The sequence below is a fragment of the Colletotrichum karsti genome, assembly GCF_011947395.1.
Source record: "Colletotrichum karsti strain CkLH20 chromosome Unknown Scaffold19, whole genome shotgun sequence".
Classification (NCBI taxonomy): Eukaryota; Fungi; Ascomycota; class Sordariomycetes; order Glomerellales; family Glomerellaceae; genus Colletotrichum; species Colletotrichum karsti.
In genome coordinates this window covers 381,477-408,512 of record NW_024065919.1, presented here as the reverse complement: position 1 = coordinate 408,512, position 27,036 = coordinate 381,477, and the positions used below count along the sequence as shown (strand labels likewise).

General features: G+C 55.0%; 12 protein-coding genes across 12 annotated transcripts; 5 read left to right on the top strand and 7 right to left on the bottom strand.

The window, feature by feature from the left end:
* Nucleotides 1–251: 251 nt before the first annotated feature.
* Nucleotides 252–1,111, top strand: CkaCkLH20_06470 (flavin-nucleotide-binding protein; the record flags this gene model as incomplete). The annotated part of the gene is made up of 2 exons (XM_038889187.1): nt 252–318; nt 372–1,111. 2 exons carry the CDS (start codon nt 252–254, stop codon nt 1,109–1,111), a joined length of 807 nt encoding a protein of 268 aa, XP_038745485.1.
* Nucleotides 1,112–1,345: 234 nt separating this feature from the next.
* CkaCkLH20_06469 (spermine spermidine synthase) lies at nt 1,346–3,189 on the bottom strand (the record flags this gene model as incomplete). Its single annotated transcript, XM_038889186.1, has 3 exons — nt 1,346–1,750; nt 1,807–2,110; nt 2,162–3,189. 3 exons carry the CDS (start codon nt 3,187–3,189, stop codon nt 1,346–1,348), a joined length of 1,737 nt encoding a protein of 578 aa, XP_038745484.1.
* A 1,038-nt stretch (nt 3,190–4,227) lies between these two features.
* Nucleotides 4,228–5,642, bottom strand: CkaCkLH20_06468 (mandelate racemase/muconate lactonizing enzyme domain-containing protein; the record flags this gene model as incomplete). The annotated part of the gene is made up of 2 exons (XM_038889185.1): nt 4,228–5,424; nt 5,487–5,642. 2 exons carry the CDS (start codon nt 5,640–5,642, stop codon nt 4,228–4,230), a joined length of 1,353 nt encoding a protein of 450 aa, XP_038745483.1.
* A 1,464-nt stretch (nt 5,643–7,106) lies between these two features.
* CkaCkLH20_06467 (uncharacterized protein) lies at nt 7,107–7,949 on the bottom strand (the record flags this gene model as incomplete). The annotated part of the gene is made up of 1 exon (XM_038889184.1): nt 7,107–7,949. The coding sequence occupies one exon, from the start codon at nt 7,947–7,949 to the stop codon at nt 7,107–7,109; it is 843 nt and encodes a 280-aa protein (XP_038745482.1).
* A 2,141-nt stretch (nt 7,950–10,090) lies between these two features.
* On the top strand, nt 10,091–11,284 carry CkaCkLH20_06466 (uncharacterized protein; the record flags this gene model as incomplete). The annotated part of the gene is made up of 1 exon (XM_038889183.1): nt 10,091–11,284. The coding sequence occupies one exon, from the start codon at nt 10,091–10,093 to the stop codon at nt 11,282–11,284; it is 1,194 nt and encodes a 397-aa protein (XP_038745481.1).
* A 558-nt stretch (nt 11,285–11,842) lies between these two features.
* Nucleotides 11,843–13,148, top strand: CkaCkLH20_06465 (DNA repair protein rad10; the record flags this gene model as incomplete). The annotated part of the gene is made up of 2 exons (XM_038889182.1): nt 11,843–12,219; nt 12,287–13,148. 2 exons carry the CDS (start codon nt 11,843–11,845, stop codon nt 13,146–13,148), a joined length of 1,239 nt encoding a protein of 412 aa, XP_038745480.1.
* Nucleotides 13,149–15,192: 2,044 nt separating this feature from the next.
* On the top strand, nt 15,193–16,919 carry CkaCkLH20_06464 (mannosyl-oligosaccharide alpha-mannosidase precursor; the record flags this gene model as incomplete). Its single annotated transcript, XM_038889181.1, has 4 exons — nt 15,193–15,422; nt 15,476–15,648; nt 15,706–16,287; nt 16,342–16,919. 4 exons carry the CDS (start codon nt 15,193–15,195, stop codon nt 16,917–16,919), a joined length of 1,563 nt encoding a protein of 520 aa, XP_038745479.1.
* A 152-nt stretch (nt 16,920–17,071) lies between these two features.
* CkaCkLH20_06463 (uncharacterized protein) lies at nt 17,072–17,305 on the bottom strand (the record flags this gene model as incomplete). Its single annotated transcript, XM_038889180.1, has 1 exon — nt 17,072–17,305. One exon carries the CDS (start codon nt 17,303–17,305, stop codon nt 17,072–17,074), a length of 234 nt encoding a protein of 77 aa, XP_038745478.1.
* A 2,349-nt stretch (nt 17,306–19,654) lies between these two features.
* On the top strand, nt 19,655–20,683 carry CkaCkLH20_06462 (integral membrane protein DUF125; the record flags this gene model as incomplete). Its single annotated transcript, XM_038889179.1, has 2 exons — nt 19,655–20,067; nt 20,137–20,683. The coding sequence occupies 2 exons, from the start codon at nt 19,655–19,657 to the stop codon at nt 20,681–20,683; spliced, it is 960 nt and encodes a 319-aa protein (XP_038745477.1).
* Nucleotides 20,684–21,356: 673 nt separating this feature from the next.
* On the bottom strand, nt 21,357–22,587 carry CkaCkLH20_06461 (zn-dependent hydrolase oxidoreductase family; the record flags this gene model as incomplete). Its single annotated transcript, XM_038889178.1, has 2 exons — nt 21,357–22,347; nt 22,412–22,587. The coding sequence occupies 2 exons, from the start codon at nt 22,585–22,587 to the stop codon at nt 21,357–21,359; spliced, it is 1,167 nt and encodes a 388-aa protein (XP_038745476.1).
* A 903-nt stretch (nt 22,588–23,490) lies between these two features.
* On the bottom strand, nt 23,491–24,291 carry CkaCkLH20_06460 (uncharacterized protein; the record flags this gene model as incomplete). The annotated part of the gene is made up of 1 exon (XM_038889177.1): nt 23,491–24,291. The coding sequence occupies one exon, from the start codon at nt 24,289–24,291 to the stop codon at nt 23,491–23,493; it is 801 nt and encodes a 266-aa protein (XP_038745475.1).
* A 451-nt stretch (nt 24,292–24,742) lies between these two features.
* Nucleotides 24,743–26,777, bottom strand: CkaCkLH20_06459 (uncharacterized protein; the record flags this gene model as incomplete). The annotated part of the gene is made up of 2 exons (XM_038889176.1): nt 24,743–25,075; nt 25,131–26,777. 2 exons carry the CDS (start codon nt 26,775–26,777, stop codon nt 24,743–24,745), a joined length of 1,980 nt encoding a protein of 659 aa, XP_038745474.1.
* Between the last annotated feature and the right edge of the window lie 259 nt (nt 26,778–27,036).

The window sequence follows — 27,036 nt, the reverse complement described above, 5'->3', positions numbered from 1 at the left end:
GAGCTTACTCCGCAGTTCGGCGCCGGACCCGAAGATGGCTCCCGGCAGCGTAGACCGGGTCCAATGAGTCAACGGCGGCGTAATGGGCGTATCTGTAATTACGCCATCGCGCTATCTAGTATCACTGCGTAACGCATCCCGACTTCGTGATATATAGATGAGCCCGGAGGATGTGTCGTTTCAAGAAGATAGTCATAGACATAGATATAGATATAGACAATCTACCTAAACCGACCCCATAGATCATCATTATGCCGCACGTTGAACTCGAGTACCCAAAGCAGCCGTACGGCACTGTCAAGCGGTACAGCCCTCGCGGTGAGTACTCGATCACAGACACATCATAAATCATCTTCTCATACCCTCCACAGCGACCTACGCCCTCTCCACAATCCACAACATCATAAACACCAGCCCGATCCTACACGTCTCCTTCAACGTCCCAGAAAGCCCCTTCCCGACAATCCTGCCCATGCTCGGCCAGATGGGCTCCTACGCCCGCCCCTCCGCCGACGAGGGCGACGTCCTAGACCTGTACCTCCACGGCTACGTATCCTCCCGCCTGATGAACACGTCACGCGACGCCAAAGACGGTTCATCGCCAGCCGGCCTCCCCGTCTGCGTGGCGGCGAGCCACGTCGACGGCCTGGTCATGGCCCTCACCCCCAACGCGCACAGCTACAACTACCGCTCGGCCGTCCTCTTCGGCCACGCCGCCCTCGTCGAAGACCCCGCCGAGCGGCTGTACGCCATGGAGCTCATCACCAACGGCGTCGTGCCCGGGGCGTGGTCCAACACCAGGGTCCCGCCCAACAAGGCCGAGCTGTCGTCCACCAGCGTGCTGAAGGTGACTGTCGCGACCGGCAGCGCCAAGATCAGGTCCGGCCCGCCCGCGGACGAGAAGCATGACAGGGAAGACGCGGGGGTTGCGGATAGGGTCTGGACTGGCGTCATTCCGGTGTATCGCGCTCATGGAGAGCCGGTTGCTGGGCCGTATAGTGTCGCGGAGGTTCCCTCGTACATAACTGAGTATGTCAATGATGCTAACGAAGGTGCCCGAGAGCACGCTGTTGAGACGGCGACGAAAGTCCTGATTAAGAAGGTGGACTAGATGAGATGCTAAACGGGACAGGCTAGCATGTTCCGAGATACGAACGAACATAGAGGGCGTGTTTTCAAAGAGAATTGCTTGTTTCCAATGTTGCGAGAGTATATTATTTCTCTAAGCTCCCTTTCGAGGAAGATGTAATTACAGTTCACGGAGTATATACAATCTGCGGTCTCCATTCATGAAGGATCCCTCTCGACCGTTCGCCAGGCCGAAGGAAACATACTTTTATGTAGATCACCACTGCTCCCAGATACGAGCAGGCAAGACCCAGCGCATGACCTCCCAGTGTCCCAACGCGCTCTTCTCGTGCCACTTGGTCAGCTGCTCGGTAGCGTTGTTCCTCAAGAGACCAAAGTCGCCGTCCAGGAAGTGCTTGGGGAGGACCTCGTGCCGGGGTTGCAGGAAGACCTTGCGGGTGCGGCTCTGCAGGAAATCCTCCTCCTCGGGCTTCCTGAAGAAGAGCTTGCCGCTCGTCTTCTTGCAGAAGATGACCATGTTGGTGAAGTCCTGGCCCTCTTCCTCGAGCTTCTTCTTGCTAGGGTGCTCTGACTCGCGGAAGATGCGGCAAGAGGGGAAGACCTGCTTGATGGTGTCGACAACTAGCTTGGGGGCAGGGTGGAGGAAGTCTCCGGCGTAGTTCTGTGGCTGTTAGCGAAACTGCGTTCTCCTGCGCATGCCGCTGTGAATGGACTTACGATGGCAATCACTCCGTCGGGCTTGAGGAGTGAGTTGAGGCCCTGGAGGAACTCGAGAGTGAACAGAGGAACGGGCTCGGCGCCTCCGGTGAAGACATCGTGGACGATGTAATCGTATCTCGCGCTGGGGTCGTCTGCGAGCTTGGCCGTGTAGCTCACGGCATCTGCGATGACGGGGGTGTGGTTTGACGGCAGATCAAAATACTTGGAGGCGAACTCGTGCACAACGGGGTCGATCTCGACAATTGTCGTGTCGATGCCGTGGGTAATCAAAGCACCGGGGGTAGTGCCAATTCCAAGGCCGCTGTTCCTTAGTCAGTTATATGCTCTTTCATAGCTCATCATCACAACTCACATGTTGAGGGCCTTGGCCTCGCTGTCGGGAACGGGGTTCTTGGTCTTGACAAGGCGGACAGCTTCCAGCATGACGAACACGCCATAAATAGGCTCAGCGACGATGGGACCCTTGTGCTTGACCCATTCGCCACCAAGCAGAGAATGGTCACATCTCAAGACGCGGTACCCGTCCTTGATGCTCTCGAGCACAGAAATGTACCCGGTGATGGACTCCTTGCGGTCCAGCAGGAACCAGTCGTCTGCCAGCAAGGTAGTGTTGAGCGATGCCGTGGCCATGGGAGTAATGGCGTGCGTGTTGAGCACCGCAGTGTGAAGAAGAGCCGGAATGGCAAACAGGAGCAGCTTGGAGGGGGCGTAGATGGAGTACGAGGCGGCCAGGAGTGCCTCAAGACCGATTCTGGTCTGGAAGAACGACTTGCCGACGTACGCCTGCAGGTAGTCTCCCGACAGCTTCTCCATGAACTTGAAGAATCCCCATGATCCCAGGCCGGGGCCGGCGTCGGCAAGGAACTTGGGCAGCTTTGATAGATCCGCCTTTTCCAGCTCAGTCGCGACGCAGCTGACGGATATCAAAACCAAGGGAAACAACGTGACGGCCTCGGTAGCCAATGGCCCCCAGCTCGCCGTAAGAGTCGCGCTGGTCTTGTACAGGTAGAACTGAATTGCGGGAATCCAGAGGGCGATGACGGGCAGCAGACTCGCGGTCTTGAAAGGCAGTGAGCGGTTCAGGAACACATTGCCCGACCAACCGAAGAAGCAGGCCACCATGACGAGCTTTGCATGGTAAATGGACGACGGGATGGAGCCGTAAACGGGTGAGAGGGCCAGCTGAGAGACATTGCTGTAGACGGCTGCGAGACTCAGCAGGATGGCGGTCTTGAGATATACCGAAGCTTGTTCCTTAAAGAATTTGCCCCTAGTCTCACCCTTCGCCTTGGCCGCCAGGTTCTTGAGCTCCTTCTCGAATCTTTCCGGGGTGAAGGCCTCGGGGGCGTCGGCCTTTTCGATTTTGGCCTTTGGCGGCATCGTGATCGTTTGTCTGGTGATGCCGGATGAAATCGGCGAGGTGAAATGACAACGTGGTGAGTTGCGAAGTCGAATGCACAGATATGAATTAGGAAGTGGAGGATGAGCGTCCGGGGTCAAGCTTCAATGGAGCTCTCAGGGACCAACCTAAACCGTGGCAAGGATGGGACGGGAACGAGAATAGGTAGGGAGTGCAAGAAACGCAGGCTTAACGAAAGTTGCTGATCTGGCATCCAACAGCCTGCTGTTGAAGCTCTCTCTCTTTCCTCTGACTCGGGCTAAGACTCCAAAACAGCTCAAGCCGTGTTTTGTCGTGCGTGCGACATGCGGAAGCGGGTTTCTGCTGCTCTGTTGCTGCGTTTTGAAACGTCTCCTCAGGCCATCCTTCATCCACTGCAGCAAATTTCGGGGGCCTGCCGAATCCCAGCCACAGACATGGTTTTCGTTCAGGATGTGGCGGTGCAAAATTGTAGTGAGAGGCCAATGGAATTGGCAACCAAAAGTAAAGAAAAACAACCCACTATTACCACTCCACCACTATTATGTCACAACAATTTTGAGGCAGATGCTCTTTCTCATTATTTCATTTATCGTTATGGGATAGCGAGCTTTCGTGCTCATACTATACAAGATGCCATCGTTGCCTTGCGGAATGGCACCTGTTGCCAGACCCCCAGATTTTGTAATCATCCAAAAAAAATCAATCGCTTGTTAGGGATGGCCACAAGACTTTGTACTTGTGCCATACAGGATGCCATCGTTGCCCTGCGGAATGGCTCTATTCTCCAAACCCCCAAGTGTTCGCCAAGTGATGCAACAGCATTACCAAGCCATATGGATAGCCAGTATCCTTGGCTATGCAGGATGCCATCGTTGCCCTGCGGACTGGCCTTCTTCGCCAGACCCCTATTCCCTATGTCTTACAAAGGATGGCCGGCGAGTGCCAGCCATACAGGATGCCATCGTTTCCCTGCGGACAAGCATATTCCCGCTTGACCCCTTGTGTTCACGACACCAAGTGAGTGAACACTTTTTTTCTTAGATCTTCTCTCCCTCGATGATAGGCTTGGCCTCATCGCTGGTCCACCAGCTGACGCCGGGCTGACCGGGGTAGCTGAACTTGTCCATGCTGTCCGCCTTCATCTCGACACTGTAGCCAGGTTCCGTGGGGGTCTGGTAGTATCCATCCTTGATGACGGACGGGTTGAGGAAGTGCTCGTGCAGGTGGTCGACGTACTCGAGCACGGAGAGCTTGCCGCTGACGACGACGTAGTCGATGGTGCTGAGGTGCTGAGTGTACTCGGGAAGACCGACACCGCCGGAGTGGGGCACGATAGGGACGTTGAACTTCTTGGCCATCAAGAGAACGGCAAGGACTTCGTTGACACCGCCCATGCGGCAAGCGTCGATCTGGCAGATGTCGATGGCGCCGGACATGAGGAGCTGCTTGAAGATGACGCGGTTCTGGCACATCTCACCGGTGGCGACACCGATGCCGTACGGCTTCAAGGCCTCACGAATGGCCTTGTGGCCGAGGATGTCATCGGGAGAGGTGGGCTCCTCGATGAACCAGGGCTTGAACTCCTTGAGCTGCTTCATGTACTCGATCGCTTCGGGCACAGACCAGACCTGGTTGGCGTCGACCATGAGGATGTTGCCGCTGTCGTAACCAATAACCTCGCGGGCGATGCTCAGGCGCCTCTTGTCCTGGTCGACGCTGCTGCCGACCTTGAGCTTGAAGTGGCGGTATCCCTTGCCGAGGGTCTCCTGCAGCAAGCCCTTCATCTTGTCCTCGCCGTAACCAAGCCATCCGGCACTGGTGGTGTAGGCAGGGACGGCGCGGCTGTTCTCGGCGTCCTTGATACGTTGGGCCTTGGTGGGCTCCTGCTCCTTGAGAAGCTGGATGGCCTCCTCAGGTGTGATGGCGTCGGTGATGTAGCGGAAGTCGATACAGCTGACGAACTCCTCGGGGGTCATGTCGGCGACGATGCGCCAGACGGGCTTGCCGAGGACCTTAGCCCACAGATCCCAAATGGCATTGACAACGGAACCGAGAGCCAGGTGGATGACACCCTTCTCAGGGCCAATCCACCTAAGCTGGCTGTCGTTGACGAGGTATCTCCAGGTCTGGCCCCAGTTAGAGACGAGCTCTGACAGCTTCTTTCCCTTGATTCTATCCACAAGGTAGTCGATCGCTTTGCACACAATGTCGTTTCCTCGGCCAATGGTGAAGGTCTGTAGAGGTATGTGTGTCAGCGATTGTACTGTCCAACTGAGAAACGAGTGCTTCAACATACCATGCCGTGGCCGGAGTACTTGGAATCCGTCTCGAGAATGCAGTAGGCGGCAGAGTAGTCACCGGCGGCGTTCATGGCATCGGAGCCGGTCTTGTCCAGGGAAGTAGGAAAGCGCACATCGCGCGTCTGCCACCCGGTGATTGTAATGTCGGTCATGATGGCGGTTGAGGGTATCAAAGAGACGGACAACAAACAGCAAGAGAAATACGGGAGGATGAGAGAGAGAACAAGGAGGGAAATGGTAGGATGCAGGCACAATTGGAACACGAGATTGAGACTTTTATAGCCTCGACGATGTAAATTTCCCCCACCTATCGGCCATGACCAGCAAGGGCCACGACACTTTACCCCGAGTCTGGAGTTAGGCCGGAGGGGCTTTCGAAGGACACTGGAGAGAGGGGGAGGGGCATGCAGAGAAGAGGGCACCGTGGGGTCTCTTCGGTGGGGCTGCCCGCAGGAGACACCCCGGCTTGAAGGCCGCGTGCGAGCGCGGGGGTAGGGCCAGGCCGAGCCGGCTTCGGCCCCTCCAGTTTGGGCGCCTCTGATTGATGGAATAATTCTTCCGTAGCGTTTCTAGCCCGCGCTTGCTCGGCGTCCTCTCCGTTCTTCTCGGTGTTGGCCAACCCACGGGGGAAGATTTTGTCTCCGTCAATGGACGGAGAACTTCCAGAATGCCACCACTTCTCACTTCCCCGGCATTCGGAGCATGTGGCTGGCCGTGAGCGGCTTGGCAACGGTCCGTTTCGTGTTGTAAGTGGCTTCAAATGCATCACTCATGTCGAACAGAGACAAGCCGGTCTGAGCATGCGCCAATAAATCTCCGAGAGATCTGCTCGGAATGTCTTGGACGATGCCCCGGAGCCCTGGGATGATGTGTGTTGTCTGCAGGTGCATGGTCTGGTGGGATCATGGTATTAGAGTACTAGTACCGGCTATCTGTTCCAACATCTGTAAATATCTATTAACGATCTGAGTGAAGTCTGTAAGGACTGTGGGGGATGACCAACCGCATTGGCGAACTTCATCGCTGCTTTGAGACTTGACTTAGACAGAAGAAGCATGTTCAGCTCTACTCCACATCTGAGCCAACATCGACATATCAGGGCCTTCAGATGTCATCGAAAGACCAAAGAATGGCCGGATATATACATGCCCGTAGTGAGCCAGATCCATTAGGCCTTACGAAGCGTGGGTACAAAAGAGCCGGTCTAAGTTTCTAGAGATCTAGAAGTGGGCTGTTAACGAGAAGCGTATGCGGTGAACTACATTGGCGCTAGTTTGTATTCCACGTCTTCACAACAAGATGATTGATCGGTAGTCATGATGAGCGTGCCATGTGGAGGCGCGGGGGGGCCATGAGATGAGTCTCGGCAAGACAATGTGGCCAAACAAACACCTCGAGACAGTCCGCGGGGTATCCGGAGAACGCAACGTTACTCGGCCGAGACTGGATGAAAGCTGTCAAAGCCACCGGCTGGTTTTTGTGATTGATTCCACAGCGGGGTATCTCGAACTGCTCGAAGGAGCACATACATGAGATGGACCGTGAAGAGAAGACGCGCCTTTCCAAGACACAGCAACACGAGCCCAGAACCAATCCCAGTGGATGACCAGTGTACACTAATCGTGTCGCCATGTCATGACTCTACATCTCGGCGGTTCACTCTCAGTCACTTGGATGAAATGCTGCCCCTGATTCTGAGCAGCGGGCGCGGACGGGGCTAGTCGTCTCCTGGCGGATTCAAGCAGTTCGACAACCTCACCTAAACCGCCCGATCGTGCCACTTGGGCAGCCGCGACTTCATAGTACCGACGGCCTCCAGATTGGAATTCCGGCATCTCACCACACGGGTCGGACTCGTAGGACGCCAGGTAGTCCTCCAGTATTGTGTTATTCTGGCGAGAATTGGAACTCCACTGCCGTTCTGCCGGGGCGGGCCAGGGCCGCTCGGCTTCCCGTAAATGGGCCGGATCCACGACGACGTAGAGAGCCCGGGGAGAGCCCCATAATGCGAGCAAGCCGTTGAGGGCTTCGGAGTAGTAGAATGCGCTCCGGCCGTCCGAGACGCCGTGGCGATTTGGGCCGGGCCAGGAAAGACCCAGATAGCGAAGCGGGGTCGGGGCTTGGAGGCGGAAGACACTGCTGGTGCTGATGAGTCTGCACGGCCATTGCCATCCGGTGGTCAGAATGACGAGATCGCGCACGGCATCGATCTCCATACAGTAGGAATCGAGTGAATCTTGGCCTCGTAAGGAGAACGGATTGGCTGGCTTTACCAGCGCTTTGTACGCTCGTATAGCGACATGATAGGAGCGTCGACAAGTGACGAGCATGCTGGACAGAGTTGCCATGACGCAGTCGCGATCTTCGAGATCAGACTCTGTGGTCGTTGGAAGGCGGTAGAGAAGAACTCTGTCTTTGACATTGTGTCTATCGATAGAGCCATCTTCGGCGCGGCCCATTGGCTGGCGTGCGAGCTGAGCATGGAAGGCCGTGGGAGCAGGTCGAGGTATGGCGGCTTCCCAAACCTTGTCTTGGATTTCCAAGGGCAGATCGGGGAATAAGGCAAAGCTTGCCATGGCTTGGCAAGTAGGGCGGCACAGACAGGACGAAGAAGGTTGGCGTCAATATCTGCGTAGACTCTGGATGGAAGTCGATGGTATGTGGGCGAAGGTTGGCGATTCGTCGAGACGGACGAGGACCAAGAGAAGAGTTCCGATGTGCGGGGGAGCTTCAATCGGGGGTGGCGAGGTGGCGCCGGAGGCAGCTCCGACTCCGTGTGTGCCCTTTCGATTTGGTTGTGCCGCGACCAGAATGTTGGCTCGGTCACGTCTCGGTAACATGAAGCGGAGAAGAGTGAAGGAAGGGAGGCAGAAGCAGTCGAAAGTCAGCAGTCGCAGTCCGAGGTGAAGCTGACTGTGCTTCCGAATGCCGCCTGAGGCCACATCGTTGACGGTTGAGTCAGGAAGACGGCAGCATCATGTCATGTGCAACGAACGAAGACTCTGGGTTGATTGATTGGTTGAATACGGCCATTTTTCTCTGTGAGACGGCATAAGATAGGCGACAGGACAAGACAGGTGAAAGTGGCGGAAAACCAAGGTTGCGAGCGTCCCGCACAAGGGCCTTGATGACATCAGCCAATCGAATTTGTTCCGACTGTAGATGCTGGTTCCGGGGAAGCTCCGGGGGGCTGGGCTGTCAAAGCACAGCGGGCACCACCCGCCTGCGGCTCCATTCCAGGCTGGGTTCCACTGGAAAATAGCGAGCATTGCTGCTGGAAGATCACCAGGGGAGTTCCATTGATTCACTGAAAATCTCAGTGGCAATCATGTCCCAAAATGTTGCTTGTCTTGCCCATCTCTCATTCTTGCTGGGGCCATCGTTGTTTTCTCTTTGCCATTCTTTTCTCTCGCCTTTTCAACATAACGCCTCTCGCTGTCGCTTTCGCCATGTCCTTACGAGTCAACGTCACCTGCAAGTACAAGGCGCAATCGCAGCTCTGCAACAGAACGGAAACAGCGCAGCGGTTTCTGACTCTGACGTGGAGAGACGAGCGGGAATACCACATCTTATCTGGTCCCAACTTCATCACCACCACCGGCGCAATGCAACTCGTCCGACCTGCCTGTCAATCACCACCAAGTACAGATGCTCATCTCGTCTTTTCCACATCGACGAATGCGAACTGCGATACGAACCATGCCCCCGATCTGGGACGCCCTCCACCTCGCAAGCTGCTATCCCTGACAGAGCCTGAGCCTCGACCTCAGCACCCCCGCGTCACTTTTCCAAGTTGGCATGCTATGACGTGGGTACAAGGGTGACACTCCCATGCACTCCCATGCTTCTAGACCAACAACATCAAGGGTCTGCGGATATCTCCCAAGGCGGTGCGGACTCGGGCTGTTAGGCTTCGCCTCGGACACCACGAGAGTACGTGAGTGTATCCTTGCCTAGCCTTGAGTCGAGCAACATGTGCCACCTGCTACCTATGCGCTGTTTGATGGCTGTTATCCACCGAACATCGCCCACTCGGCTCAAGTGAGCACTTCAGCAATTAACCATACTACCTGGTTAAAGTAGCGTAAGATGCTAGCATGATCTGGGTCACTTTCTGACTAGCTATCTGACCTTACCCTACCTTACCCTATATACCTCATCCCGGCCTGCCCTCCTCACCCTCCAATAGCCTCACTTCCTGGCAAATCCTGTTTTGACCTTCTTGGTCTTGACATCCACACGACTCCATCATTGTACATGCATATCCTGCCATCCGTACGCGCGGATACCTGCACTGCTGAGCCTTCTTCCTGCTATATGCCCCCTCCCCTCTCGCCGTGTGCATGGGGCATGCCATCTCTCTTGCACCATTAATCTTTGTAGGTGGACGTCATTTTGCCATAGACGGGCTCATGACTTTTCGTCACTGAACTCATTCTTCATTCACCCAACCCATAATAAGTCGCATTCTACCAGATCTATTAGACGCAACATTTGTCCACATCCCACTGCTTGAACAGTTGTCAGTACAGCAATAGTAGCATCATCAGCAGCTTCTCTTAGCCATTGACCGTCGACCACATCACCTCGCAACAAAACAATGCCTCACTCACGAGGGCCGTCAGTGGCCTCACAAGCAACTGCAGACAAGCAGTCGGAACAGCCACGTCTGCGAAAGAGGTTGCAAAAGAAGTTCCCATCACTCCGTCGTCCGGCTCCCATCGACTCGTCTGCGTCAAATAAACTCAGTTCTGCCGTCGGACTAGTCGCGCAGCAAGCCGGAACAGTCGGCCAACCTTCCTTGCGCCTGTCTCCAGACCTCAGCGATGCCAAATGGCACGAGTACCTGAGCACGAGCGGCACAGAACAAGATTCGGCCGAACAACCCAGAGTCTCATTCGACGTCCCTGTTTCACAAGCAGTTCCAGAACTTATTCCAGAATTCTCTCATCTCGCTGTCAACACCTCAAAACCACGACCGTCCCTTGACAGCTACCTTAGCTCACCAACCTCTTCCATCAGCACAAGGTCCAGCATGAGACGCCGCGCAAAAACTCCAGTGTACACCATCGGCCAACTAGAGGGCACTCCTTGTGTAAAGGAACCCGTAACCGTCGACAGGTCCAGCGTCGACCTCATCGCCAAGCAATACCAAGCCCTTATCGAGTCACAAGATGGTTCTTCTATCTGCACCGACACAAGGCCCGACTCATTACCTTCCCGACCTTCATCATACACCAGATCCTCATTAGCACGGTCGCAATACAGCGCTGGCGAGCTGCGAGCGGATCTGCAGCCAGATGTCTACGAACCCCCGCCTCGGAGCCGACGTCGTGCCTCAGCCCACTCTCCAACGTCAGACGATGGTACTCTGGTCTCCTTCGACGAAGAAGCCATCTACTTCAAGCCTCTTTCATTCTCTCCAGAGCCACCATCGCCTCCTCCACGTAGTCGAGCTCGGGTGCAGCGCAATACAGAGTCTCATGCGTCCGATCACAATCTTAGCCTCCAAATCTGCACTGATCTCCTCACGAAAGAACTTTCGACCGCCATGTTAGATCGTCAACTAGGAAGCGGGGAGGACATATCATCTCTCCAGATCTGGGTCATGATTGAAGCGTACGAGAGGTTGAGAGACCAGGTTAGGGAGAAGGAGGGTTTACAAAATATGGAGCCAGTTTTCGACAACTGGTTGGCAGCCCTCTATTCCTTACATGATAAGCTTACGAACGACGCAAACTCTCATCAAAGTCATTACGAAGGTGGTGGCCCAGAGTTGACGACTTTGAACTGAAGGAATCATATCCCAAATACCCGGAAAAGTTATGCCAAGCCCTAGTGCTTGTAGTTGTAGACGTAGGGTTAGAAAATACACTGAATCATCAACAAGCCGATGCCTCATTCCGGGCGCGTACAGTGAAACACCCGCATCCGTTCGCGTCAATACAACCCAACATATGTTGATTCTGTGAACCTATGAAATAGAAAAGAGTTACAGGCCAACAATGATCCAAGCCTCGCGATTTGTGCTTTTCTTTGGTGGACAGCATGCCCCTCACTGCAACGTCGTGGCAGGCATTGAGGTGGAGGAGGGGCAATCCCCCGCCCGCTCAAGCCGATCATTCCAGGTTCCAGCGCGGCGGGATATTCTCCACTAAAATTACCTCAGAGCTCCATTCACAGTGCTGACGCGCTTCAGGAACCTCCCAGGGTCGTGAGTTGAATTTCTGCATCTACCACTCGACGTCACAACTTCGCGACTGAACACGGTTCCTCGACCATCTGCTGCCTACAATCCCTCGAAAATCAATCTCAAGCACCCGAAAGCTGTTTCATAACTTTCTCTCGAGCCATGGACGACGACTTCGGCGCCGATGAGGACTTCCTCGCGGCGCTTGCTTCCTCAGCCTCCGGACCTTCACGACCTCAACCTCCGTCTCAACCTCAACCTCCTCGTGCTCGTCCGCAACAGCCAACACCCCAGAAAGTTCAGCAACCGATACCGCAACGTCTGGACAAGGCGCCACCTGCCAACTCGCCAAACACCAGCAAAGTCGTCCAACCCACCCCGCAAGCACTTCCTCAGCGAGGATCGGGATCCGCCATCTTGGTGTCCCCTCGCCAAAGAGGAAATCCGGTCATCACCTCCTTGAAGTCGATGCCATGGGAATACAGTGATATCGCAGCTGATTACGGCTTGGGCCTGACAACATGCGCCTTGTTCTTGAGGTTTGTCGCCGATCACCCCATCCCACCTTCCTTCAATCCAACAGCTGCCTAACTTATCCGGGCACAGTCTAAAGTACCACCGCCTCCATCCCGAATACATCTATACGAGAATCAGGAACCTCCAGGGGAAATACAACCTTCGAATCCTTCTGACCATGGTCGATATTCCCAACCACGAAGAAGTCCTGCGCGAGCTGTCCAAGACGTCGCTCGTGAATAACGTCACCATCATTCTCTGCTGGTCTGCTGCTGAGGCTGCCCGCTATCTGGAACTCTACAAATCTTACGAGCATGCCAACTTCAACGCGATCCGTGGCCAGCAGGCTTCGAGTTATGCCGAAAAGCTCGTCGAGTTTGTCACAGTACCCCGAAGCGTAAACAAATCGGACGCTGTGGCCTTGGTCAGCAACTTTGGTAGCCTGAAGAACGCCATCAACGCAGACCCAGAACAGGTTGGCATGCTCGCTGGATGGGGAGCTGTCAAAGTCAACAAATGGATCAGGGCAGTTGACGAGCCTTTCCGAGCCAAGAATGCTGCCAAACGACAGTTGGACCGCGTCGAAGGCGCCGAGGCTGGCAGACCTGCCCAAGCTTCCAGACTTGATCACGCTGTTCCCCTTAGCAGAGTCCCGCTCCGCGAGATGGAGTCTGCACGAGAATCATCGCGAGGATCACCAGCGACAGAAAGATCGACACACACTCAGGACAAGCGACCTGCACCTGCACCGCCTCGAAGGAATAATCAAGACCCGGACGAAGACGACGAAGAGGCAATGATTGCCGCTGCTATCGAAGAATCAAAGAGAACCGCACAGGCGCACACTGAAGCACAGACTCTGGCGAAACAGTCTGACAGCACAAGTGCCAAAGACAGCGCTCTGTCTGACGGAGTTGCGGCGGCTCTCGCCAAACTTCGAAAGCAGGGCTGAAGCTGCCATTGAATTCAACCAGCCGCTGTATAGCACCATCTTGGATTGGCGATAAAAAGCTTAACCGACTGACACAGTTGTTCGAGACACTTCCCAGCCGGGAAAGGCACAGCGGGAAAGTCGCATATGATTCAAAAAAGGAAACTTCCTGACTCGAGGCGATGTTTGGCGCGGCGCATAAACAGACTCGTGAACGGGAACGACACGATCTAGCTTTCGACCTGATGAGATGACCCTTAAACTACGGGCGAGCCAATCAGTACATGATCCAGAAGAACAACCACCATCATAATTAGACGAAGGGACCAGTCAGGAGACATGAATGCAGCGACAGAAGGAGAACACATGGAAGTGCGACTTGGGATCATCCCACGCCGTCTCCAACGTTTCACGGAGCGGGTGGGGAAAGTCTGGTGTCCCTCTTAGGTTGTGTTCACTCCATGCGGGGGGCTGGACGCTTCCGCAGGAACCGGACGCAAGAATTTGGAGATGATGATCGTCACGCTCGCGTTGGTGTATCTTCCAGTGCTACCCTTCTGACCTTGTCAAGTGGTTGATATTGGACGAATCGTCAAATGGCTAATCTTGACATGGCGCTTTTCTTCTGATGATGTTGGGGCTTTTGCAATATTGGCAACTTGCAATCAACTAGCACGTCGCTACTCCTTTTGCATACATGAGTGAGTTACACGGCGTGCGTCAAAGCCAAGTATGCTGTACCTCTTGAGAAACGTAGCGGCCAACTAACACAATTGCAATACGCCGCGCAATACAATGCAGCCACCCTTCTTTCTTTCGCTCTACTCGCCATACCCAGCGAGGACACATTGAACGGTCAATATTCCAACTTTCTTGATAAGATGCTAGGCTGCCATGGCTCTGCAGCGAAATTCCGCCCTTCTCAAGGTGACGGCGAAGAATCTGGAGAAGGCGGCCAACTAATGAGCCGCTCGAACACTCCGGTCCGGACTCCCACGGCAGTACTGCACCGGTTACAACGGCAATCGGCCCATTCCCGCAATTCTTCTTCCCCGCTCGTGCCAAGCAGGTGGTCAGAGTCAATTGCAACTCCAGAGCCTTGGAAGTTGGACGAGACTCCGCCGAAGCAATATCAACTTGATGCGGAAGGTGAGGCGACTGGGCCAGAACCTATGGACGGCTCAGAAGCTCGGGTATTTGAGCTCACCTGCATTTCTTTTGCGCTTCTCTCCTGCTTATGCAACGCGACGCTGCAGTTAGCATTGGGTTGCACTGGCAAGGGGCTCTCCTCAACTACTGCTCCGCACGTGCTTGATTCACCATATCAAGTCCGTGCCTGATGACTTTCTAGATCCAGGACGAGCGACCAAACTGGCAAGATCTGCTCTGCGCGTGCTGATGCCAGTCATTCACGGCAACCGACGGACTCGGCCCGCATGATGGCTAACCAATATCCAGGTGCATTGCAGCCCTACCGACATACAACTCCGGGGATGTGAGTGCCTTGTGTTCGTCTGGACCTTTGCGTGCAACCTCATCTTGTTGAGGAGGGGTGGGTGGTATTGAGGTCAGAAAGGATGATGCGATATGTGCACAACAATGGGGCAAGGCAATATCGAATGGCAAAAGTACCTACTTTGCAAGCAGAGCAGCGGCGGCTGCAGCGCGCGCAGAAGCAGGAGAGAAGGAGCAGGAGTAGGGGCGCAGTACAATGTCCGGACTTTGAGACAAGGGTAGGCGCAACCACAGAGTCCGGGGACTCTGGACGAGAAACAGAGTTTATCCAGTCTCGCTGGTGTGTGCCAGAATCAACTGATTTCTTGAGGTTGCAGTGGTTGCATGATCCCAACCCGCCCGACGGACGTGTGGAAATTTAATAACTTTCCGGTTCTCTTCACCATCGTATTTTAGTTCCTTCTCTTCTGCACCTTCGTTACGCCTCTCTACACTCTCCTCGACAGCCCTTGGCGTCTTCTCCCCAGTCTGCCACGGGACTTCTTGATTGCCTCTCGTTAGTTCACCTTTTGGTCTGCTCCACTTCGCTTGGGAGCACGAGTCGGAGACCATGCACCTCTACCGCTCAGGAAGCCTTTTGGCCTTGACTGGGCTTCTTGCCCAGGTATCCGCACTTCCTCAGATTTCACTGCAGGCGGATGCCGCTCCCACATACAAAAACCAGCCCGAGAGAGCCGCCGCCGTGAAGGAGGCTTTCCAGCGCTCCTGGGATGGCTATCGGAAGTTCGCTTTTCCTAACGATACCCTGAAGCCTGTGTCCAACACGTTCGAGAACGACCGGTGAGTGTGTCATTACAGTATAGAGTCATGCTTTTACTGACGTTCTTGCTCAGCAATGGATGGGGTGCCAGTGCCGTTGATGCGCTCAGTACAGCCATCATCATGGAGAACAAGGACATTGTTGGCCAGATTCTGGAATTTGTGCCATCGATTAACTTTGATGTCACATCTTCTGAAGTCTCGGTGTTTGAGACAACCATCCGTTATCTGGGCGGATTGCTATCGGGTGAGATTGCGCTGTCGATTAGACCGTCCAACTAATAACTGCTAACTGGATATCTAGGTTACGACATGCTCAAGGGGACTCTCAAGGATGTCGCTTCCAACTCGACAGGCGTAGATGCGCTGCTCACCCAGGCAAAGAAACTTGCGGACAACCTCAAAGTGGCCTTCGACACACCCTCCGGTGTGCCGGACAACACTCTCGTCTACGACCCGAAACCGCGCAAGAACGGATCTAGCACCAACGGTATTGCGACCATCGGAACTCTGGTCCTCGAGTGGACTCGCCTGAGCGACCTGACTGGCGACACTCAATACGCCAACCTGTCGCAACGTGGAGAGAACTACCTGCTCAAGCCCAACGAAGAGGTGTTCCCCGGCCTCCTGGGCACCGATGTGTTCATCGAGAACGGCACGTTCGCCGATCGCAGCGGAGGCTGGAACGGCGGAACGGACAGCTTCTACGAGTATCTCATCAAGATGTGGGTGTACGACCAAAAGCGGTTTTCTCTCTACAAGGACCGCTGGGTGGCTGCGGCCGACTCTTCTATCAAGTTCCTGGCATCCAACCCGTCGACGCGTCCGGATCTCACCTTCCTCGCCGCCTACACCAATGCCCAGATTAGATTCGTGTCGAGTCACTGTGAGTTTGTTTGCATCACGCTTAGGTTAACATTGGTGCTGACTTGATGACCAGTGGCATGTTTCGACGGTGGCAACTTCATCTTGGGCGGCCTTGTCCTTAAGGAGCAGAAATACGTTGATTTCGGTATCAAGCTTACGGAGGGTTGCCGTGAGACGTACAAACAAACAGCCACCCGCATCGGACCCGAAATCTTCCGGTGGTTCGAAGACAAGCCCGGCATCAACACCACTTTGAACCCCCAGCCCCCGGCCAACCAGACTGATTTCTACAACAAAGCCGGATTCTGGATTAGAAGCGATGGTGGCTCGTACGTGCTTCGGCCAGAGGTCATCGAAAGCTACTACTATGCCTATCGCGCCACCGGAGACTCCAAGTACCAGGACTGGGCATGGGATGCGTTCCTCGCCATCAACAAGACTTGCAGCGTCGGCAGCGGGTTCTCGTCCATCACGAACGTCAACGATCCAAAGGGTGGTTCTTTCGACGACTTCCAAGAGAGCTTTTGGTTCGCCGAGGTGATGAAGTACAGTTACTTGATCCAAGCTACCGACGCCAAGGTTCAAGTTGAGGTTGCGGACAATAAGTGGGTGTTCAACACGGAGGCTCATCCGTTCCAGGTCCCTTCATAAGGAAGTAATGAGGGCCGCCAGGATACCTAGCGAAGTAGATAATGTTTCAAGGCGGGCTTAATATCAGTAGTAGGCATGAATACCCATCAGAAATACAGATGTAAATTTTTGTTGAGATGTTTTGCTGCTATTTCGCGAAGGCGCGGTGAAATTTACGAGCCACCGTCTCTCTTGGCGTACTCTTCCTCCATAGCCTCCTCATACAGACGGTCGGCCTCGAGTTCTGCCTCCGTCTTTGGGCGGGTGGTGCCGGCTCCCGTGTTCACGCCGGCTCCTGTTGCCTGGCCATGTTGTTGCTGTTGGGCCTCGACAGGCTGGTGATTCTGAGATTCGGCGGGCGACTCGTCGGGGACTTTGGGGACGCCGAGCTTGAGAGGAAGACCCATTTTGAATGTCCGGTGATTTGGAATGATTCGATGAAAGAGAAATGCGGGGTGAAGATGAGTTGTTTCTGAGGAGCTTCGAGAATGGAAGAGGTGTTTGATATAATCAGTTCACGATGTCCAGTGGCGAGGGGTTGTCGCAAGCAAGATGTAAATGGATGGAGGAATAGGTTGGTGGGAGATACGCCACAAGGATGTGGCGAATGCACCACCCATCCAGAGTCGGAGCCGAAGATTCGCGCCGACCCGCCCGGGCCTAAGACGGTGTCAGCGGTTCAACCGGTGCTTGCGACGAACGATTTCCCGTCACTTGTTGACCATGTAACTGTAACTGGTTACGTCTCAACTACCATCGTGATCGTTCGTCAGGTTTTCCACGGTTTTCATTGCAAAGAACGAAGAGAACCTAACAATCCGCGGGTAACACACCACCATGGTCACAGCACTGATGTTTCTCCAGGACTCAGCAACCAATCCCCCCCCCGGGGTATTACTTTCAGATCCAACGCAGGAGCGCTTCCGCGGAATGTTTGAGTATTGCCTTCCTTCGAGCCCTGTCCCAGTCCCGAGTGGGAGAGCTGCGACGTCAAAGCGCAGCGAAAACATGTCGTTGCGACGCTTGGTCGTGCCGTTCTCCTCGTGGTGTATGTAGCTCGTCGGCCCTGTCCTGGCAGCTAGAGCCGTGTAATAGTGTCGCAGCAGCAAGCCATCTATTCGCTGCAACGCCCGAGAGTGCTTGTCACATTCACGTGGTAGCAGAGCGCCGAGATGCAGAAGAGCCACATGCGCGCATTCAAATTTTGACGGATATGCGCCTGTTCTAGATCTTTGAAAGTGGCCATCGACAGAATGGCGGCCCCATCAGATCAGGAGGTCAGATGGTTCACTCGAAGAAGGTTGAGGAACTCTGTTGCGTCATTGGCGCCGCCATCTCTCGGGGCAACGTCATTCCAGGGTGACTGGGGAAATCGTTGGAGGCCTGGAACCCCCGGGGGGTCATGAGCTTTTACGCCGGCGACAACGGAGAACGGTCTTAACGGCGCGGCGATGCGGACATACATATCAGGCAGTAGATAATAGCATCAGCAGCATACGAAATGCCTGGGAATGACCTAACTCTGGTCCGACGTGTGCATGCTGCCCGCCGTTTTGTTTATGCAAGATAGACAATACGCGGCCGTCCACGAGCCAGTAAGAGAGGCCGTATTTCAATTCACCGCGCCGAGCCCCGAGCGGTTCGGACATCGAGATTACGGCCTGCGGAACTGGGTTTTCAACAAATCCTTTCCATTCGGTCCACGTTCACCGTCTCCGAGATTCATCATGGGCCTTTTCTTTTTTAGTTTTTTTTTCTTCTGGCCCGTTCTCACCTTTCCCTCAGAGTTCTCAACGATGGAACCGGGGGCCTAACGCCGGGGGCCGACTGTCAATTCCCCGGAGGGTCGGAGGGTCGGAGGGTCGCTTGGTCCAATCAACGGGAGGAAACATGGCATCTCGAGACCCGAAAGAGGCAAGTTGATGGAACCTTGGTGAAGGCCCTGCGTCGTGTAAGTCTGTCTACCTCCAATACTCTCTAGTGTAACCCGGACCCCCGAGCTTTCGACGATGGCTGGGGCCATCCCGAGTTACGAACCAATCACGAACCTCGGGTTTCTGATTCCAACCCGAGACCGGCCAATCATTGCACACACAATGCTGATTACCCATCTGAAAATAAACCGTCCTTGTTCAGGGCCCTGCAGATGGCATAGAGCTTGTACAAGCCCCAGGTCCCTCGATGGGTCTTTGGGTCACGTTCAGAGCTGTCGGCGAACGAGAGGGAAGAGGACTGTGTGAGAGCTTGCCTCTTCCCGGCGGGAGTTAAGCTACAAATTTGCTGGTCGGCATTTTCTTTCCCTCTATCCATATATATCTAAGGGAGGGGCAGCTTGTCAAATCCAGAAGAGTCAAGGAATGTGCAAAGGAATACAAAAGCCTGTCTCGTCTCAAAGCATTGGCACTTGATCATATCACTTCAAGCAACCACACCCCAGTCATCAATCAGCCCTCCAAGGAAGACAGAGAGGGGGAAAAACAACAACAAACAAACAAATCTCTTCACTTGTCTTATTACCCCAGGTTTCCTCCTTGACACAGTCCGTCCTGATCTGTGTCACCCCAGGCGGAAAAAGAATCGAGCAAAAAATAAAGGGAACCGTCCTCTTAGACGAAACCACCTTCAACCCCCCTTGGGAGTCTTGAGGAGAGTAGAGTTATTGGACTCTTTGGTCTCAGCCCTCTCTTCAAAAATCTCAGGATCATCCAGCAGCGCAGAAAACCCAGAATACGGGATCGAGATACACATATTCCATCATGGGTCTCGTCACGTTGAAAAACCTCCTGTTTGGGCGGACACAGGCTCCCGCCCGCAAGAACTCCAACGAGCGCGCCGAGAGCACCATGTCGGACGACACCATCACCGAGAGGGACCTCGAAAGACAACCCCTCCTGGGCGCCAGGACGGCGTCCTCGGCGACGATGAACACCGTCATGTCCACCACGTCCACGGCCTCCGAGAGCGACTCGCGCAGGTTCCGCATCGACGCTCGTGTCATCTCGGACGCCACGATCGGTCTGTCGGACGGCTTGACGGTGCCCTTCGCCCTCACGGCCGGTCTGTCTGCGCTGGGCCAGACGAAAGTTGTCATCTACGGCGGCATGGCTGAGTTGATCGCCGGAGCCATCTCGATGGGTCTGGGAGGATATCTCGGAGCCAAGAGCGAGGCGTACGTTCTTCCTGTCCCTTCTTCCGTCTCGGATGCCGGAGTTACCAACTGACACGATGCCCTCAATAGCGCCTCTTACAAAGAAACACTAAACGAGTGTACCCGCCTGACGCAAGACGACCCCAACATGGCCCGCGCCCAGGTCCGCGAGGTCCTCGAGCCGTACGACCTCCCCAAGCACACTCTCGAGGAAGTGACAGACCACCTCTCGACCTCCCCGCGCCTCATCGACTTCCTCATGCAGTTCCACCACTGCGAGCAGGAACCCGCCTCCAACCGCGCCTTCGTCTCCGCCCTCACCATCGCCGCCGGCTACCTCCTCGGCGGCCTCGTCCCGCTCTTCCCCTACTTCTTTGTCCCCTCCGAGGACGTCTACCTCGCCCTCTACGTCTCCGTCGCCGTCATGGCCGTCGCCCTCTTCGCCTTCGGTTACGTCAAGACGTGCATCGTCTCGGGCTGGCAGGGCTACCGGTGCGTCAGGCAGGCCGTCGTCGGCGGGCTCGAGATGGTGGTTGTTGGCGGCGCGGCGGCGGGCGCGGCGATGGGTCTCGTGAAGGCTTTTGATCAACTGGCGCAGACGGATGACGTGTCGGCGCTGGCGCGCAGGATATTTTAACACCTGCGTTTCCTTTTTTCTTCGTTGTCTTCTTCTCTACCACTTATCTCCTTTTTCTCTCAAACCATCCTCTGGGAACGCTCACATCTGGATGGATGTGTAACGGCGGTGGAACTATGGACGGATCAAAACGGAACAATCCCGGCTCGGGAAGGGCGAAATTTCTCCTATGTTTATTCGATTGCATTGCCTGGGCGTTAGTTTGGAAACCCTGGTCTGGGTACAGTTGGGAAGCATTGTTGACAGCGGATTCAATGCGGCGTTGGGGAGATCGATGATTCCTTGGAGCCATAGAAAAGGGCCGGGAACGAGCGATGGGCGATACAGAATACCACTCTTAAAAAGACGACTTTTTGTCGTCTGTGTAGAACAACATGAGAATTAAAGCGCAAGCTATTCGATCCGTACGTTGCGAGCCTGTCATGATTTCTTACAGAGTGATGTAATCACAATATCATTGAGTGCTCATTGAATTAGAAGGATTGGATCAAAATTCCTGCCTGTCTAGAATAGGCAAGTTCATATTCGCCGTCGGGCTCTATGGTATACGTCTATAAATCACAATGACCCCCCGCAAAACCGAAAAACCACAAGTGGGAACATGACCTCCAACGCCTGCTCAAAAATGCAACATCAGACATAGCGCTACTTTGTACACCATCACGACATCGGCTCAGAACTCTCTGCTCTGACCGATATCGCAAATGTCGAACACCCCCGTTTCCGGAAGACCTTTGCGCTTCATGGCCAACTGGAGGAGCTTCGGCGGCTCCAGCACTTCCTCCATGGTCAGCGCCCACGTCCCCCAGTGGATACCCATGGCGCGCTGGCACTTGGTGTCGACGAAGATCTCGACCGAGTCGAAGGGGTTGGCGTGCATGGGCGAGAAGGCGACGCGGGGGTAGTACGCGCCGATGGGGATCAGGCCGAGGTCGAAAGGCCCGCGGTGCTCGCCGATCTGCTTGAACTGGGGGCACGTCGGGAGGGACGCGAACTCCGGGCCGTAGTCGTCGACGCTCGGGGGCACGTACGGCACGGCGCGGTACCCGGTGTCGCCGCCGAACCACACGGACCTGCCGCCCGATTTGACGCCCCACGAGGCCCAGAGGGTCTCGTCCTTGTCGAAGGGCGTGCGGGCGGAGGTGTGCTGGCAGGGGAGGCAGGAGATCTGGGCGGTGATGGTCTCGGGCTCGTCGGCGGTGCCCTTGTCGACGGAGAGGGTCATCTCGGCGTCTTCCCACCAGTCGAGCTCCGTCACGTTCTTCAGACCGGCCTTCTTGAACCACGACTCGAGACCCATGCCGACGAAGAAGTGGGCTTTCGGGTTGTGCTTCTGGATGGTGAGGACGGACTCGTGGGAGAGGTGGTCGTAGTGGCTGTGGCTGATGAGGACGGCGTCGACGAAGGGGATGTCGGCGAGGTCGCAGGGCTTGGGGGTGTAGCGCTTGGGGCCCATGAAGGAGAAGGGGGAGCAGCGGTCTTCGAAGACGGGGTCGAAGAGGACGCGCAGGCCGGAAGGGAACTCGACGTAGTAGCAGGCATGGCCGAGCCAGGTCGCGCGGAGCTTGTTGGAGGCGGTGCGGGTGGGAAGGAAGTCAGGCTTGACGACGGAGACGGTCGGGGGTGTCGTGTCGGGAGACGGCAACGCGCCGGTGAATCTCGGCCTGGATTACGGGTTCTTGTTAGCGTGACGTTCACACGGGAGGGGCAGCAGGAGGTGCGACATACCAGACGACGTGCTTTATGAGCTCCCAAGGTCCGACGGGGTCACCGGCGGACGGGTGGACGTTCTTGAAGCCGACGGTTGCGCCGTTCTTCTTGACGTGGTGCGGCTTGGAGGCGGCATCGGCGGGCGAGGGGCCCAGGTCGGGGATCCTGGCGACGGAGGTAGAGTACGAAGCCATTGAGATGGCGAGGACGGAGACGGGAGTGATTGTTGCTTTTCTAGCACCGGGACGTATGGGTGGCAGTTGGAAGAAGGCGTGCAGGAAATGTTTTAGCCTGGACATGTTTCTTCCTAGGCATTGGCCTGCGGGGTGAGGGAGCAAGGAGATATATAGAGTTGAAGTTGCTCATGGGACAACAACATTTTTGGGAGCAGTTGAGAACCGGGCGGACCGGCCGCAAAGAATCGGAGCGGAGCGCAACACGCGGAGCAACTGATTCACTTACAGGCCCACCACGTTGGTATCCCTGCCAACACTACGGATTTACCATCACGGACGACTCCGCAAAGCTGCAAAGGCTACGTGTGCTGTGCCTGGAGGACTCGTCAGCCGCAGCATGTCAACCTGGACTACGGCTGATCCGTCGAATCGTCGAGTGAACAATATCGCATGGCGTGGCTTGATGTGGCCGCAATAGGCTGCCCGAGTCTGCGCGTCACCAAGTGCCTGTCGCGATTTTTGGTGGAGATATCGGAATTAGGACATGGCAGACACAGAACCGCCCTAGCTCCGGCGGGATGGGCCCATGCTCTGGCGAGCCGGAGCTCCAAAGATGTGCTGCACCGACTCCGATTCGTAGGTAAGCCGGGGACCCACAGCGGGCAACCGGTGGAATGAAGACCCCGATTGACGTTGCTGGTGAGGTGCTAACCTTGCTTCGTATTGGTTGGAGTGCGAGTTATCAGATGCAGTCAGGTAAGCTTAAATCTTCGACTGACGTGTATGAGCTAGCCAAGTGCCATTCGCATTCGGTAACAAAATGCGCCCAGTTACCGATAATTCATTCCCCTTGTTGTACGACAAAGATTGCGTCCCTCCAGGCTTTTCAAAATCCAAACCAATCTGGACTGAGTTGGACTTTCAGAAAGTGCAACTGTGTCTCAGGGGCTCGACCTCGTCGCGCTCCCACTCCTGCTTCTTCATAGCCCGCTCATATTGCGTCTTGGCCCTGCGCATGTTCACCGGCCACTTATACCTCATCGCCAGCTGTAGCCGCTCCTCCTCTCGTTCGGCCTCGCGACGAGCCCAATCCTCTGTCGCGAGCGATGACCGTCTCCTCATATCGTACAACTCTTCGTCTTCCGGAGAAGCAGGCTCATGCTGCTGCTCGTCTTCGTCCTCCGAATCCGACATCCATGTATGTCTTCTGACAAGTTCGAGATTCAGCGGTTCCGAGGTTGGTAGCGCAGCTTCAGTTTCTGGGGTAGTGGTTGGTGCTGAGCTGTCTCCCCCCTCGTCGACCTTCTCGTCGACCTTCTGATCGACATATGCGGTCAACATGGCAAGCTTTGCCAGATTCCGTTCGATGCGTTCAAATCTGCGCGTCTTTACGACCCGCATGTTCCGATAACAGTACAACTGGTCCTCGCAGTCCCGCACCACGCTTTCGTAGAACAGCTTAATCTGAAAGTCGTCGGAGTTGACTGCGACTTCGTTGCTGCGACATTCGGAAAGCCAGCGTTCGACCACCTCGGCAGCGTTGTGTGGTAAGCGCCTTTCTTTGACGATGCGGTCCACGTCATAGATGTCTGGTCTGGCAAAACCATTCTGCCATGTTGCCAGCTTGTTATCGATCTTGCGGATGGGGCTGAGTTGATCTGTCGAGAAAACAAGGGTTCTGTCGGTGCGAGTCGCGAATGTTGTGAGCGTCTTGGAAGACATCCTGGCGAGCTTGATGATTGTGTCTTTTATGCGTGGTTGAGGTTGAGGTTGAGGTTGAGGTTGAGGTTGTCTTCGAGCTCTGTTCTGAGAACCTGATCCCGAACGCTTCTGAAATTCCCGGGAAAGTCGACTTAATGAACTTTTCCAATGAGCCATCTCCGAACACCAAAACAACCTTTTCTGCAACCACAAGACTGTGAGGACTAAACGGTGATCACAGTCACCTGGAAGGCAAAGCTTCAACCATACCCTGAGAGACAACGTGAAGCATAACCAAATCATTGTTCGTACAGGACTGCGCTAGTCCTCTATAACCGTCATTATCCTTCGTCATGGTATCTGAGAAACAAGAACCCAAGCAAGCCTCAAAAAAGACGCGCCCGAACGCTCAAGAAATCGACATGTCCCAAAAGACATCCACTAAGCCACCCAAGAACTCGAAAAAGGGACATCACACATCCATACTGCGGGTATCATCTCTGAGCTCCTCGCTGCCCAACTCCTTCTCCAACTCGTCCGTGACGAAGTTCTCGTACTCGTCTAGGTTCTTTTGTACGTGAATCTTGAACTTGATGACGTCGTTGAGCATGCGGTCGACCTCGGTATGGAGCTCCTCCCTCAGGGAGTTAGCACGAAGGACGAGCTGTTCGTACTCGATGCTCGTGTTCATCTCGCGCTGCTCCATCAGCTGCACTGACTCAGACAACGTCGCTCGCATCTTTGCGAGCTCCTTCTCCATCTTCTCGATCTGGGCATCGGAAGCCATCTTCTGGGCGGTTGTAACCTGAGTTCTTGTTAGTTGCTGCACGCAGTCGGTGACGTATAGACATAGAACGAACCTCCTTGGTTTTTTCATATTCCTCCTCAGCAGCACGGACACGATGTTCGAGGGCCTCAACTTCGTTACGTTTGTCCTCGATCGCCTCCTTGATACCGTCAAGCAAGTCGTGATCCTTCATCATGGCGTCCATGGCGAGGCTCCTTCTCTCCGAGATCTCCTTCCTCAGTGTGAGGAAGCTGTTCTTGACCTGGCCACGCAAGTCGAGGTTGAGGATGTGCGCCGGCTGGTAACCGGTGACGGGGTCAGCGAGCAGTCTGTCGGACGATGAAGCTTGGCTGGAACCCTTCAGTTGAGAAGAGCTAAAGTCAGGGCCATCGTTGACCGTTACTTGCAGCTCGTAGTCTTTGCCCTTGGCGTTGACTGCTGTCGCAGGAATCAGGCCGATTTGGTATGCCAAGGTGTTGTACTTGTCGACCATTCGCTCTAATTCGTCCAGCTTCCTGCTCGCCTCCATTTCCCTCTCCGCAACCTTCTTCTTAACCTCCTCCAAGCGTTGTCCGGCTGACTCGATGCCTTTCTGAAGACGCTCGCGCTCAGCCGTCATACGGTCAATGTCCTGCATACTAATGCCCAGATCGTCAACAGCCTTTTGCAAGCCTCGTCGTTCGTCCTCGACTTCCTTCAACTCCTGGTTGAGCTTGTCGAGTTCCTCTTGCAAGACCTGAATGCGGCTTTCATATTTGTCTGATCGCTGCACGGCGAGAGCGTTGTATTCCTCGAATTTGACCTTGTCCTCTTCCATGATTCTGAAGTGATTGTCGAGGACTGCGGGATCTGGGGTAGACTTCTCAAGGTCTTCGATTTCCCTCAACAGACGGTTGTTCTCAGCCTCTAGCATCTCGAGCTCAGAAGTGTACTTGGAGTTGGACTGTTCAAAGGCCTCGGCCATCCGTTCCACATGGGGGGCCAGAACTCGGTTAGCGTCCTCGTCGTCTGCGTCTTCGTCCATGGATAGCCAATCCCTGTACGCTTTGCTGAGGAAGTCGAAAATAATGTGGTCGCCAGTAACATCGATTCCGCTCTCGTGACACGCATCATCGTAGCGGTTGCAAGCGTACCCGTCCAGCATTTGCGCAAGTTGCATCATCCAGTGCAGCAGGCCCAAAAAGGTGCTCCAGTTCTGACCGCCAACAGCCGCGATCTGACTCTTGGTGATACTCCTCTCGTACGGGTACCGGAGTTGCTTGAGAATTGGCGGCACCTCTTGGTCGATGTTCTTCTGGAACTTGTAACTGGGGTCGATTCGTCGGTACAGCCACTGGAACATGAAGTTGAAATCTTTCTGCGTCGGCGACTTAATGATGTTCTGCGAAAGTGTGTGTTTCATCTGCATCTCGAAGTTGTTCTGTGCAAGATAATCAAGCAACTCCTGTCCTATCCTAGCCTGGTACGATCTGTCCCTCAGTGGACGGGGATCTCGAGGCACACCAGCTGGCTGAGGCGCTGTTTGGAAGAAAGATTGGTGGCTCATGGGTCCGGCGGAGGACGGCCTCGAGCGGTATACACTGCTTCTTCTGTCTGCGTCTGTCGGGGTACGACCGGGCGCGGGCGTCGGCGCAAAGGATTTGTCGCGGATGGAAGTTCGCTTGACCGAGGAGAGTCCCATTTCGGCGAGGTTGGTTCCCGAGGACGACCGCTGGAACATTGGTTGACTCGGTCGTGACAGAGCCAGAGAGTGTCTAGAGCCCGACATGGAACGGGCATTGCTGTTCGAGTATGGCGCACCAGCGCCCGAATTGGATCGTTTCATGGCAGAAGCGGGCTGGGGTAGTCCTGAATTGTAGTTGATACCTCCTAAGGTCTATATAGAATGTTAGCAAACACAACTGCAAAGAGTCAAAGAACGTTGCGAAAGGTTCTCCGAAATCGAGAGGGGCCACTGACTTCTCTTGGTCGGCGCACGC